The sequence below is a fragment of the Acomys russatus genome, chromosome 8 (assembly GCF_903995435.1).
Source record: "Acomys russatus chromosome 8, mAcoRus1.1, whole genome shotgun sequence".
NCBI lineage: Eukaryota > Metazoa > Chordata > Mammalia > Rodentia > Muridae > Acomys > Acomys russatus.
The window spans coordinates 27,119,716-27,134,894 of NC_067144.1; the positions used below are offsets into that span (position 1 = coordinate 27,119,716).

At 42.9% G+C, this 15,179-nt stretch overlaps 1 protein-coding gene across 31 annotated transcripts in view; it reads left to right on the top strand.

Annotated features, from left to right (window-relative positions):
- Zbtb20 (zinc finger and BTB domain containing 20) overlaps nt 1-15,179 on the top strand; it is a 732,891-nt gene that overhangs the window by 670,361 nt on the left and 47,351 nt on the right. For 25 of the 31 annotated variants that reach the window (XM_051149938.1, XM_051149932.1, XM_051149937.1 and 22 more), the window contains 2 exons: nt 9,439-9,539; nt 11,530-11,581. In XM_051149938.1, the coding sequence (XP_051005895.1) occupies nt 11,562-11,581 (20 nt within the window). In that variant the 5' untranslated portion in view covers nt 9,439-9,539; nt 11,530-11,561. Of the gene's footprint in view, nt 1-8,829; nt 8,995-9,438; nt 9,540-11,529; nt 11,582-15,179 lie in introns of those variants that run through there. The other 6 variants (XM_051149958.1, XM_051149959.1, XM_051149960.1 and 3 more) reach the window with 3 other exon arrangements.

Genomic DNA, 15,179 nt, shown 5'->3' on the forward strand with positions numbered 1-15,179 from the left:
TGCTCAGAAGCTTAGGGATACAAAGGTATTTATCTTTCTGACCCCTAAAAGTTAACTGGTTAATACTAAATGGAGTATTAACAGAAAGACTATTTTTTAGACATTCAGTGACTTTCATCATAGGGGAAAAACACCTTTCCCCTAGTTTTCCTTAGGTACAATAGTATTCTATTGATCCAATAAGCTTAGACAAATGCAGGTTCCTCAGCACCTGCCTCTATGTATATGGTGAGCACTCAAGAGACAAGAGAGAGGAAAGTATGTAGAGCTTCCTTAATTTATTTGACCAAGAAAATGCTAAGATTTTTCTTTTTAAGTATTTTGTGTGTGTGTCCTTGTACAGGGTTGGGGAGCAAGCACACATGGAGGTCGGGCTTTCAGGAGTGGTCAGTTCTATGTGCCATCCTCAGGCTTGCCAGAAATTGCCTTCACACACTCTTCCATCACACTGGCCCAACTTTTAATGAAAAAGAATAGTTAATTTACGTATGTGGGAGCCTTGTCTTCATGCATTCTTGTGTACCACATGCTTGCCTGGTGCCAGCAGAGGTCAGAAGAGAGAATTGTGTCCGCTGGTACTGGAGCCCCAAAAGGCTGTGATTAGACTTGTGGGAGCTAGGATTTGAACTAGCGTTCTCTGGAAGAGTGGCCAGTGCTTTTGACTGTAAAGCTACCTTTTGATGCCTCCCGTCTCCCACTCCCTTTTTCTTATGAAGCTTCTGAAGGTATTACTTACTGGTCTGTAACCTCACTCTGAGATAGCCCACCTTAAAGGACTTTAAGATCAAAGTTGGAAATCAAGTGAGAAGTTATGTTATAAAGATCAGTGCTATTGAAAATGAACATACCACTGAGCATCAGTGATGAAACCAGTACGCACAGTAGGTGAGGACTGGAAAGGAGCACTTCTGAGGGGAGAAACAAGTGTGGAGAGGGAAAAAAAAAAAAAAAAAAAAGAGTTGTTCTATCTCGAGGAATGAAAAGCAGAGGTGATTAAAGGCCATTATAGTCCATAAACTTAGCATGCTGAATGGAAGCATAGGAACTCTGCTCATCAACTGAGAAAGAAAACAAAGAACGAGCAGGACTTGGTAAAAGTCAGGTACACTAAGGTTTGCACGTGGAGACAGTGTGCAGTGTTGGAGGCCCAAGATGGGAGCAGGTAGAGGGCCTTACAGCAGGAGCAGCAAGGAGCAACAAGTGCTATCTGGGTTCGCGGGGTGAAGGCATCAAGGGGAAGCCCTGCACATGAAAGTTGAGAAGGACAGGAAACCAGAAGCTTACCAACAACAGAACTCGAGTGCTTATTGGTGGGCTGAGGTCAGGTTGCACAAAGATGCCTGGTGAAAACAGGGCCCCACGATTAACATGGTAAGAATTAGGCATTAAGAAAGGTGAGTTTAAAGCTAGGAGTTGAAGAGTGGGAGTGACATGTGAGACCTCAAAAGAGTAAGTTAAAAAGAGGATGAAGGCCAGGGAGTAGCTGAAGAGTGACACTGGAGATCTGTTGAAAAGGAGTGGTGGACCAGGGTGTATATAGCACAGTGACACAGCAAGTGCTGCCGAGGCCTTGAGTTCAGTCCCCACCATGAGGGCAGGGGGTAGTGGTGGTGATTTGGATTCAAGTGTTAATGAAGGGAGGGTATGAATCGAGTGTACAGGGTTTTCAGAAGTACAAACGCTTCAAAAGAAGGCAGTAGAAGCCAACGGTGGAGTTTCTAACAAAAGCCTGTGGTGAGGACCCCAGATGAAGGGGACAGGAATGAAGGCAGGAGGTCAGTGGGTGAGTGACTGCAAGCTGCTATAGGCCACACCCAGGGCAGAGTGATTAAAATCTGATGCTACACCCTGCGTTGCTTTATCCTATGGCAAATAACTGTATCTTTCCTAAAGAGTCTTAGCTGCCTTGTATGTATAAAAAATAGAAATATAACACCTTAGAAAAGTAATTGTAAGGCATGATGTTAAACAGTGAAAGAGAAAGTACATTTACCATGTGACAAAGCAGTTAGTGGTAGCCAAAACTGTCACTGAAGTGAGGGAACAGAAAAGGGAAAGTGAAAATCTCTGAGTTATCTGGGGCAAAGCTACTGCAATGTTTCTTAGTGCCTGTTTTTCCAGAAAACCATAAAATGTAATGGTTAGTATAGAAAATATAATGCAAAAGACAAAGTATAAAAAACTGATATACCAAAACACATTCTGGTACACAAATCATGCAGCAGTTAGGATCCTTATTTCAGAATTTAAAGAGACCTTATAACCAGGACCTGTGCCAGGCTTTCTGGACAGGAAGATGTCAGTTTAAAATGAGTTAGAAGAGAAAGTGTAAGATGGGGTATCCTGTCATTAGGTTTTCAATTAAGTCAAAATTCATCATGCCACTATGTATCACATGATCTTCCATTCTCTTATTTTAAATAAGAACCAACTACCTGAAACACTAAAGCTTTGGGGATATGCAGCATTTATTAACAGAGTTTGTGAATTGTCAAAAAGGAACCCAGGGTCTCTATGGAGAACATTAGCATAGATTTCCTGTGACAAACAGCTGGACTAGGATTCCACTCTCTGTTGGCAGGGCCATCCCAAGGGTCTTTGAGTCATCAGAGGTATTTCTCCTGGACATAAGTATTAACTGGTGGTTAATTAATGAGCTCAAATTTAAAACTAGAATGTTCTCACAGCATGGAGAAGCTGAAGCTGGGTTCCTGGGCAGTCGGCCTGGCCATGCTGCTTTTAGTGCCTTACTTGTTTTAATAGTTTTTGCCAGTTTCCATCAGGTGGGATTAGTGTATCAACTGGGGAACTCATTTTTAGGTAATTAGTTAAGAAGTTAAAAGTCAAATAGATTTCTTTAACAGGTTTGATGGTTTCCCAGGTTGATGAGCTCTGTAATACCTACATTTTTCTTCTCAGGAGGCTATTATAATTTTAAGGGGATGTTGAAATCATGAAACTCATCCCTTCTTTTTAAAAATGGGTAAGGTAATCCACCTAAGGTTAAATGATTCACCTAAGGTCATCCAGACAGTTCTAGAATTTTCTTTCCCTTCTCTTAGTCTTACTCCTTTGGAGTCTCTGTCTCTCTGTCTCTGTCTCTCTCTGTGTCTCTGTCTCTGTCTCTGTCTCTCTCTCTGTCTCTCTCTCTCTCTCTCTCTCTCTCTCTCTCTCACACACACACACACACACACACACACACACACACACACACAGTGTTCTCTACAGTCACCTCACTGCTGGCTATTTCTTTTCTTGCATTTACCCTTGTGCTGTGAAATCTCTTAGGCTTCAGATTATGAGCTAGTGGGTCTTTGGCAGTTAGTAAGCCCTCACCACTGGCTCACCACTTCATTTAGAGTGAAGAAATGAGGGAAGTAGAACAATTTTAAATTTACTGTGATCTTTGAGACAGTTTCGTCTACACCTGGGAATTGCTGTTAGACAATTAAGGTTAGTAAAGCTCATTGAATTTCTCAGAGGAAAGGTGTTATTTGAATTATTACCAGATAATTATTGTTAAAAATAACAATAATGTAAAAATGGGAACGTGGCATGTTTGAGACATTATCATTTTTAAGTTTCAGAAATTGAGGAAAGTTAATGGAGATCCAGAAACAATTGTTTGTTGTTGTTGTTGTTGCTGTTGTTGTTGTTGTTGTTGCTGCTGTTGTTGCTGTTGTTGTTGCTGTTGTTGCTGTTCACAATATACTCAATGTCAGAAACTCCTGAAATTCTACTGACAACTGACAACCTGACCCAGGATCAAAAGCCATGTTATTCAGCTGAACTGAAGCAACCCCTCAAAAACAAACCCCTATTTTAAAAAAAGAATGTCAAATGTAAGATCTGTGGTACCCAAGCCTGTAGCAGCAGTAGCATCACCTGGGAACTTGCTGGAATGCAGAGCTGCAGACTCCACCCAGACACGCTGAATCAGAAATACTGGTGATTCGTGTGCTAGCTAGAACTTGAGACTGATAGAAGACGTTGCCATCTTTCATTAGAAAGGAATTAGGAAGGAACTATGCATATTAGTAGATTCAAGGCCAGTTCCTTCCCAGTGACTCTGAATTCTCAAGGAAATGACGCCCTGCTGGGTCATGACAGGAACCAGCAATGCACCTGTGCTTTGTGAGGCCTGTTTCATAGTGACAGGAACACAGTCAGAGAGATCAGTTTGGAGTCTATCCTTACTGTCTTCAGGATTTCTAATCACAGACTTTTCCATGAGCTCAGTGAGTCATTGTCTCTGCTCTGTACACTGGACATATTAATCAACATAGCTGGGAAGGTCAAATGAGAATGTTCTCATATATGCTCCCCATAAAATACAGACATCCAGTAAATAGTTGCTGTTGTTTTCACTGTGTCTTTTCTGTGAGCTTTCACCCCCCCAAAGTACCCTCCCATCTCACAGTGATTTGCTGAGCTCTGAGGAGTGAGTAGCAAAGGCCACACTGAAGTCAGACCTCAGCAGACATTTCTTCCCATGACACGTGGCATTATATTCCACGGAGCTCCACTCTGAACTGGCTTCCAGGTGTGACAAGACACCAGCAAAGCAGCAGGCTGAGGGGAAGTGACCCTCTGTCTGTTCTGCATCTGACACCATCACAAACCGTGCTGGGTTCTAAGGGCAGACTCTTTATTACAGTGCTGATGTCAGAGGCAAAGAGAACAGTTGGATTTCCAGACACTGAGTACAAGTGTGGCACCAGCAGCCCCTCAAAATTACCTTTTAACTTAAAAGCTGAGTACACTGGCTATGGAAGTCATTAAAAGGGAATAAATATGAAACCCCATGAAGTCATTTTCACCAATTCTCTTTTAGAATATAACTACCCTTTAAGCAATAAAACATGACAGACCATGCGGTAGCACTGATTAATGGACCCTCAGGTGTGTGCAGGCACCTGAGAGGGGAAATAAGAAAAAGGAGTAGGAGATAGTTTGCCAAAAACTGGAAGATCATAGCAGCAGGATGTGAAGGAGAAGGGTTTGATTAAAGGACAGGAAGATTATGGCTCTGTTTAATTACAAATTTCACACTTTTAGTAAACTATTATGTGCACTGAAAATGTACGTTTACCTAATTGAGTAGAGGATATCTGTATGTTGCCAGGTAATTGTTCACTGCAACGTGGGAGAATATTGATCAGTGATTTTCTTTATTATCTTAATGTAGTTGCCAGGAGATAAAAAAGACGAAAGTTCAGTGGGGCGAAGTGTTAATAATCTCTAGCCATATGATGGGTTAGAAAGAACAGTGAACAGCTTGTGCACCCAGTTGTGCTGGTTATGTGGCTGCTAAGGTAAACGTTTCTGTGCATAGCACCTCTCCACTATACCAGCCAAAAGGAGTTTGTAAATACTACTGTCATCTGCTGCTGGGTAACAGTGAGCCGATGAGCCCTTTGGTACTGTAGACGAACATTTAAGAGGAAGCTTTGCTGATAGCCCCCGGAAGATCTGTTTTACTAACTGTGGTAAGCTCCACCATCCCAACACAGTTGTTTTTGGTTTTAGTTTTAGTTTGATTTGGGTATTTCCTTTGTTTGTTTGTTTGTTTCGCTTTAGCTTTTCATTTAGGACTGAGAAAGGATGACTCTGTTTGAGGTCAGAGAAGAAATGAGACAAATAATATTTTTTCCATGGCTGGAATAAATCAAGGCAAGAAACTGAGAAGAGACTTGGGGCAGCCATCTGCACGTTTCTATGAGCAAATCATTAAATCAGGAGAAAAATACGCAAATGTAAACACATCCAGTGCACAAATAGGGAGCAGAGCTTGCTGGAAAAAGAAGTGTTAATGCAACAAGACTGCCAGACAGCTATAACGAATTTAACCATACAATTGCTGCAGCACGTTTCCACCAGGAACTAAAGCTGAAGCCATGGCCTTTTCAAAGCATAAGGAGCCCCATTCCAGTCTCCAGCCTGGGTTTGTCAATCCAGTGGTATTTTCAGTACTGTCATAATTATTGCTGCTGATAATGTTAGAAAAATCTATTTCTTTGCCTTTATGATCCAGCCTCATCTTAAGGCATTATTGAAGCATAATGGTATTTATTTGCTCGGTCTTTTAAAGCTAATAAGTGAAAAAAGTTGGTTATTTTTGAAACATAGAATATACTCAAACTCTCCCTCTATGGTCTGGTCATCACTCTTGGTTGTCTGATGGGTCTATTGGTGTTCGGCAGGCACTGACATATATTTAAAGACACAAGACCTTTTTCTATCAATTTTCCTTGCTTAGTTACTAACAAGGATAGGACCTGGAGAAAGTTGGCTCCCTTAATCGCCTCATCTGAACTCAAGGACAATGCAGTAGATGAGCTTCAAAGTCCTTCCAGTTTCTATGCCTTCTAAGCAAGATTCCTTATTTCTTTGGAATTCCACTCAGCCAACATCAGCTAAGTGCACATCATATGTAAGGCATTGCCTATGCAAGACACTGTACTGTGGAGGCAGGAAAAGGGACATGGTCCTTATTCTATGCACCCTAAAAGGAGGTTACCAACACCCCTGTAGCCAAAGACAGAGTCACAGAGAAGAGCTCAAGTAATGCATTGAACCACAATTCTACCTGACACCAGAGCCTTCAGGATGAAGGGTGGCTGTCCATGCTTAAATTGGCTGTACAGTGGACAGCTATGTAGAAACATGATTGGTCAAAAGGAGTGTGACCTAATGGCAGTAGACTGAGCACAGGAACCCAGCAAGGCCTGTTTGTTCAGATTCTTGCTGGCCTCTCTGTGCAGCATTCCTTCTACCTGGGTATGGACAGGACCATTTCTTAACCTGGGGTCTTACGATCTGCTTCCAAACAAGGTATGTCAGAACATCTGTAGTCCGTTCCTACACAGAAAGGCATGAGAAGATTCGAACAATATCTTTAAGCTTCATGGTCTGCTATTAAAAAGGGGGTTCTAATTTCTATCTTCTGCTTTGCAGAAAAGTATCTCTTTCTGTGACTTGCCTTATGATGAGAGGAGGCAGGAGAGAGGAGGACAAGAGAGGTAGAGAGAAAGTTTGCTCTGACACCTCCACACTGTGGTATTGTCTCTGCTTTCCAGAAGCAGGGTGATAAGTGATACAAATGGCGATTGGAGTTCGTGTAATGTGCCAGGGCATCCTGCAAATCAGTGCTTGAGGATTCAAGCACATTTCCCTCTGAGAAATGCTTCCTAAATGAGGTGGCATTTAGTGGCCCTTAAAGAAGCTAGGTGTAGACACTAGAATGAGCATGAACATGTGGCAAAGAGTGGGGGCTTTGTTGACATATAGAATGAACTGTAGGGAGAAGAACTGAAAATTGGATTGGGGCCACTTTATAGCATACTCAATGTCAAGTTGAAATGTTTGAATTTAATACAATCAAAAGGGGAGTTTTGTGCAAAGGAGGAATATGTTTAGGCTAGCATCTTAAACCAGTGTCACAATGGTAGAAAGGTTGAATGTTGGTGTAAAGTGAAGAGAAACTAGAAGAATGGAGGCAGTCACATGCTCTCAGATCTCAGATGTGCAGGCAGCCAGCAGTAAAGAGACAAAAGTGTTGGGTACCAAAAACAAATAGACTCAAGAAAGTTGGCCAAAGGAAGAACTACGGGTTTGGCAGCTGACTGGATATGAAAAAGCAAAAACATCAGGATGCCTGCTGAACTACAAGCAAGCTACAGAGTGGAGGGAGCATCAAGATTGAGGACATGAAAACTCTGGGGAAGCAGTAGATTTTGAGGGAAAGGGTCTATTTTAAAAGTTTCTAATTTCAACAAGTCATGTAATATTGGATGGAGATGTAAGTTTCCCAGAGTTAGAGATCCTGACCTACTCGTCCTTTCCAACGCTCTACTGGATACAATATGTACAGCGGGTGAGCAAATAATGAGTGCGTTGGTCACCCACTGGATTTAGAGTATAGGTCTGGGCACTGAAGAACCCAAGAGCTTGAGAAAGCTCTCTGGGACAGCGCTTGGTGAGGTCTGGGCAAGTTTTCTAGACAAAGCCTGTGGCGGCCGTGGCGCCGGCAAAGAATGTTAAAGAACTTATGTATCCAGGGAAGAGGAGAAGAAAACAAGCACGGGCATAGAGCAGCAGGCTGGAGACGGGGACACAGTCAGGACAGCGTCCTGCCCCGTCACAAAGATGGTTACATTTCAGGTACAAAGTGGACCCTGAGCGGGACCCAAAGGGCAGGAATGGGGGTGGGGAGAGGCAGTGAGCTAAGGGCCCCTGGAGACAGATCATAATCTATACTTTCTAAGGCTGTAGTCCCTAGGGCCAAAAGATGAGAAAGGGAGACTTCTGTTCTCTTCAAGGGGAATAGAGAGAAGACAAGAATTCAAACCAGCTAAGCGAGTGTCTTCAGGAGCAGCAATGAGTGAGCAGTGGAGAGGGAGAGACTGGAGGGAATTACACACACCAGAGCTGGGATACACAGAGGTGCTGCAGCATACTACTCAGCCTTTCAAAAGAAGGCAGTCTTGTCATTTCCACAGCATGAGTGGGCCTGGAAAACATTAACTGCAATAAGCCAGGCCTATAAAGATAAATATAGCATGCTCTCTCTTATATATGGCATCCAAAAAAAGTAGGACTCACAGAAGCAACAAATAAAATGGTGGCTCACATAGAATAGGGGGATATTGTGCAAATAATACAAGAATTTTAGATTGGGGGGCAGTTTCAAGACAGGGTTTCTCTGTTTAGGTCTGACTGTCCTAGAGTCACTTTGTAGACCAGGCTGGCCTCAAATTCATAGTGATCAGCCTGCCTCTGCCTCCCCAGCATGGGATTAAAAGCGTGTGCCACCACACCCAGTTTATTTGGACATTTTTATAGTCAAACAAAAATTTCATTCTAGATAAGACAGATAAAAGGTTTTCCTCCTTTTTCTTCTCTGTTCTCTTCCTCCAGGCAGTGCTGGGATTTACAGTTACCCACTCTAGGATTAAAAAACAAAATTATCACCACAAAATATAACTGTGTAAGGTAATAGATATACTAATCAGTTTGTTTTGTCTCTCCCACAACAAAAACAATTCTAAAACGTGGCACTAACATTATATGAGCCATAAATATGTATGATTTGTGTCAGCTAACAACAACCAATACATGGAAAACATCTGAAGAGTTGGCTGGACCAAGTTGGAATGGCGCTGGCCCAGTCTCTCCATTCTAACCCCCACTCAACTTCCCCAAGCCTCTGCACCTGTACTGCCAGGGTGCTCTGAGGCCTCAGACCATCCCAGGAGTCAGCAGAAATGCTGAAACAAAGCCCCTTCTCTGTCTTGCCACCCTCTGGAGCCAGCAGAGCCAGCTGCAGTCATGTTCCTTGTTCATCTCCTTTTAAAAACTTGAATTTATGAACAAAGCATGCCGTAATCAGCCCCTACTCACTTAATGACCTTGGTTTTTTTGTTTTGTTTATACTAGATGCAGCCACTCTCTGTCCCCTGTCCCAATGAACATCTGCACTAGGCCCAAGCCTTGGAGTGATTTACCTGAAGAGTGACACCATTTATCTGGAAACTACTGTAAGTACATTATGCCTCCAGTGAATTAGTTTACTTTGTTTAATAGGTGATAGTAGCGATGATGATGATGATAATGATTATGAACCACACAATTGTAAGAGCATGTAAATTTTCATACAGCTTCATCTCTTAGATGCAGCAAAAGTGACCAGTCCCAATACCTGCAGCTACCAGCATTCATTGCATGCATGCCTGGGTAGTGTTCTCTCCCATCTCCTGTGGCAATGTCATTCCAGATCTCTGCATACCTAATAGGGCCTGAAGGTGTTCTGCTTCGTCCTGTGTGCCTCTTCCCAAGATGGTGGTGGCTACTTTTCTTGTGTTTATAGCTCATCGTGTGCTAGTCTACTGACTCTCATGGTTGCTTGCCATTTCATGTCACCCTGGTCAAATCTGTGAGCCAATTTAGCTTGCCTTATGCCTACATGATCTCTAGAATGCACCTCCTGCTGTGGCCTCCTGTCAAGTATAAAAAGCCAAGGCTTTCTTTTTAGACTCTGGGCTCCTCTCACCATCTTCCCAGCCCATCATGCCAGCTCTGCTCTGCCCTCCAGATGCATGGCTTTGTAGCTGATTGGGCTCCTTGTCCTCTGGACATTTCTGTACAAGTATAGCCCTCACAAGGAAGTGTGCAGAAATAAGATAGGGCAGGAGATTCGATATCCACAGGAAAACAATGAAAATGTACTAACTAATCATGTTAAAACTAATAAATGGATATATGCTATTTTCCACTAAGAAAAAACAGAAATTTGAATTGTTTAGAATAATTACATATTTTAAAATGAAATCTCATTGCAATTGTACTTACAAATGTTTCTGTATAGTATGAGGCAGGTGATGTGAAGGAGTTTTACTGAGGTCTCTGTTACTAGAAAACACTAAGCCTGGGAAGCTAATACGACTCTCAGGTGCCAGGTAGGATTTGCCATTCCTATTACACATGTCTTTAGCTAGTCTAGCATACCTCAAACTCAGGAAAAAAAGCCAGGATTTTGTTTTGAGTCGTCTTACCTATAATGCATTTGGTCTTTTTGATAATAATTGGTGATAGCTGGTATGTAGGTAATGGACAGGCCTTGCTAGCCAAGACTAGAAATGAAGAGCATTGAGGGGCTCGGGGCTAAAGACATGAGAAGACCATACATACGTCTTCAGCATATGAGCAGAGAGGGAACTTAGCTGATTAATTTTTCCTGACAGGCGCAAGAAGTCCCTTAGACTTTCTCACATCTAAATAATTTCTCACATGTGGATTTTGCTTCAATGCAGAGTACTGCCTGTGCCAACAGCACAGTCATGCTAGGATATAGATTGGTACCAACGTTTGCGTATTCCCTGCAGCGCCTCCATTCTTGTGCTGCAAAGAGATCAGACCTAGACCTAAGACTTGGGGTCTGAGCTTTCTTGGAAATGGCAAGGAAATCCACAGTCACTTGTTTTGTCACAGAAAGGTGTTTCATCTTCTCCTGGACCCCGGAAAAGGGGCAGGTTGAGTTATAGCCCTAATAGTCTCCACTGTTCAGAAATTGCTTCCTTATAAACACCAAAGAAATAATCACTAAAGTGGGAAAATTATAAAAATCTGAACGTTGCAAAAGTGTGCCCTTTCCTGGGGTCTGCCAGTGCTCTCTGTGTCTGTTTGAGAGGTGGTGGATGAAGCAAGTGCTGTATTTTCACACGTTACCTGCACACATGCTCAGGTCTGCCTACTTACTCTTGCTGTTGTGATAATTAAATGAGAAGCTGTATATATAGGGTCTGACACAGCAGAGATGAATATATCTATTCAATCCACTAAAATTTACTGAGCATGCAGTGGGTGCCAGACACTATTCTGGGCACTGGGACGTGGTAGCAAGGAACACAAACAGTCCCCATTTGTGAGCTTGCATTCAGTTTCCCTGCTCTGTAAATGGCAACCAGACAAAATAGTTACATGAAAGCTACCAGAGGACTGATTTTATTTTATTTTGCTTTTTCCTTCCAGAAAGTGTAACTGAGAGGAAAAGGGTGAAAGAAATGCAAAAGGGAAACAATAGGTACGCGGATGAATCTTGCCAACCCACCTACCATTCCCTGTCCTACTGCATGACACAGACCTCAGGACTCTGGTCCCCATGCTCACTTGTTCTCTAGCTCCCCTTAGCATCAGGACTAAAGACCTCTGCAAAAGATGTGAGAGTGGGACCAGCAAGAAGTCAGACTGGCAGACCCTGCCCAGGGCCATCCTGACTCCCTTTAGAAAATGTGCCCCCCCTGCCTTCCAGTTTAACTGATTCGAAAATGCGATCAACAGCTCTCCATTGTTCCCGGTCTCTGCACTTCACCATCCTTGAGAGTCTAAATCTCAGGACACAGTCCCTTTATCGAACTCCCTCCAGTTAAAACCTTTACATGTACCATTTATTTCCTGTCAGGCGACTGACTACAGTGAGGGAGGAAAGACACTGAAAAATATTGCAATTCAGCCCTGCCAAGAAAAGGGGGGAAAAAAGATTGAGATAATAAAATGCTTTAATCATGAAACATTTTAAATTAATGTGAGAATATTGGGCCAAGTCATGAAAGGATAAATTGTAAGAAGGCGTGATAAGCAAGAGTCCTGTAGGTTGCCTTCCATGAATAGACCATAGTGTTCGTGCTGATGGGCTACTGCAGGCCACATGCAGCTTGCTTGACCCTCAACTCCAAGGAACTCTCAGTGCAGCCACAGCAATGACAAGCATGTGAACAGAAAAGGGTGGGGGCACTAACATTCCTTCTCTGTTCACTACAATTAGCCCCTGACCTCGATATTCAATATACACCTAAGATGAAAGTATCTTATTTTTATAGCTATAAGAACACCACAGAACTAATATTTTTTGGAAAAGCTCCATTATAGAAGCATTTGCTGCTGGACCTACACTGTGCTAACCACAGCCTGGCTCATCTCCTTTACTCTTACCCAGGCTGCATTGTTCCCATCTTACAGATGGGAAGATAAGGGCTCAGAGATGCAGAATAACGTGCCTTGGGCACATGGCTGCTCACTGGTGGAGTTCAGTTTTTCCAAGTACCCCCTCCCTAGGTCAGAGTGGTGATGCCTTTTTATTTCATCCCCTCTTCCCTCCTGACACACTACAGCTGTGGAAGAGAGTAGGAAAATGGTTACCACTCAAAAAAGGCCCAGCAAAGCATCACTGATCTAAATTATCCCGATCCAATGACTGAGTAATTATTTATCAAAGGGAGGTTCTGACTAATTCTTTCCTATCCAACCTGGCTGATAAGTGGAAAGCTTGTTAATGTGCAGGGGAGAGTGGGAGCCCAGTGAAGGGAGAGAATTGGGGGAGAGAGAGAAAGAAGAGAGCACTCGCCTCTCAACAGACCCTGGAGACTGATAAGAGCTCACACAGATAAAATATTTATTTTTCCATATGTTTCAGAAAGCACAGCCATCACTGTATGTGTGCAATATGTGTGAAGGAGTGTGAACTACATACATCCAACACCACCGAGTTGCCTAATTTCCATGCATTTAACATGCTTAATACCTAACAGCGCATCCATATGTTTTAATGCATATTTCTTTGCACAAACAATATGGTCTAGTTAGGAAAGAGCCAACATCCTCCACAGCCTCACTCGTTGCTATGTTTCAGCCCTAAACTTACTGTTGGGGCCAGCACAGGGAGAGTTAAAAAACAGAAGGTTCTGCTGGCTCGCTCAGCTGCCCTTCACCTTAAAACGCCTTCCTATTTCTTGAAGCAGCCTTTTTCTCATAACAAAAATGTTCACAGTGGGGAGATGAAAATGTTTTTGTTCTCTTTGGACAATTGGGACATGTTCAGTCAGAATGTCAGAACTGACCGTTGAAAGGCGGGTGCCTGTGGCCACACTTTTTTTTTTCTTTCTTTCTTTCTTTCTTTTTTTCTTTTTTTGAATGCAGAACTCCACCAGTGTGGCGGGAGGAAGTGAACAATGATTGGCCTGTTTTTCTGTGGAAGTGTTCAGGGTACACCCAGTTTTGCTTTGCATATATTTACGAAACATCTGCCCTTTTCTTGTTCTGAAGTCTTTCCCCCTCACAGCCCCTTTTCTCCTTTCCCCCGGCTTCTTCTTTGTTGTTGTTGGCTTGTCTGACTTTTTCAGTGAAGTTTTCATTTTCCGGTTGAGGAGCGACCTCATCAGAGTGTATAATTTTAACAGAGAGAGAGAGAGAGAGAGAGAGAGAGAGAGAGAGAGGTTGCACAGCAGGCAGGGGAGAGAACAAACTTGAGAGAGACTGAGAGGCCAGAGAGAGCTTGGCAAACCAACCTTTGGCATGGTGACTAGGCAGAAGGTTCTGGTAGGAGTTTACTCTCCGAAATGCTGCCTGGAGACGCCAGTGTGCTGCTGCCCTCTGCCGGCGCCAGGGGATAGCTGAAGCTGCATAGGCTTGTACAGACGTGTCCTCAGATGTGCTATGTTTATACAATCCTTTTTATGCAACCAAAGAAGGCATTTTCAGTTAATTACAAGAGAGCTTGCTCTTTCCTCCTTAATAAACCACAAACTGCAAAAGAATAGGCCATAGAACAGCACCTGTGCCTGTTTGCCAGACTGCTGTTATGTGTTGATGTTTCTTGGCTTTAGAGAAAGGAATCCCAAAGAGTTGTGATGAAAGAGGCTGGGATGGGAGAGGAAATGCTCCAACGGACATTGTGTCGTCGTCGTCGTCATCTTTTCTGTGAAGTTGGGAAACAGTCAGTGGTAAAAGGATAATAAGCAAATGAGGGAAGGAGCCAGGTAGGCTGGTTTTGAATATGTTCTACTTGCAGAGGTGGCTATAATACCCCTGTGCCATGGACAACCTACAAAGGTGATCCTGGACATAAGGCGTGCACAAAATATCAGGCAGTATCAAGATGTAATTCAGCACAAGAAGCAAGGATGTAAACAATGTGATTTCTCCAGAGGTAAAGGCAGTGGGTGGTTTGGCAGTGCACTGGTGGAAGAGAGCACCTTAATTCTCTGAATCACATGTCTGAAACTAGCTCAGGCCTGATCTGTGAGTACTAGAGGTCATTTGTTTTTTTCTGCTACATGGTAATGGCCATTGGTATTTTGTCCCTATATTTAGATGAATTACAAGGACCAGCCACTCTTATTAAACACTCTTCATATAATCAATGAAAAAGCAACCAATCCAGGTTGATTCCACTGCTGCATAAAAACGAGGAAGCTTAATTGAGATTCAGACTGGGACTAGTCTCCAAGTGTACTTGAATTTCAGCTCTGTTTAAATCCATCAGCAAACAGCTCTTAAATGGCTGCTGTGTGTACATTGCCCTGGTTCATAGTATAGAACAGACAGTAAACTCCAGGTGGACAGGACCCAGATTGCTCAGCCTGCGTAGCACATCACAGCCACATAGTATTTGTAAAACAAATGTGTGAATGAGTGAATGAGAGGAGGAGCAGAAAGGAAGAATGAAAAAAATGGAGGAGCACCAGAAATATAACAACTAAGCCGTACCCCCTTTCCACAGAAAGATTATTCTGGCCTAGCAGTGCTAGCACATACCTAACCATTATTGAAATAGGATTCAGTGAGTAAGACAAGAATTCTGCAACTCCTGAGGAGTTTCAGAATGCTGTGGAGAAAAGCTGTCG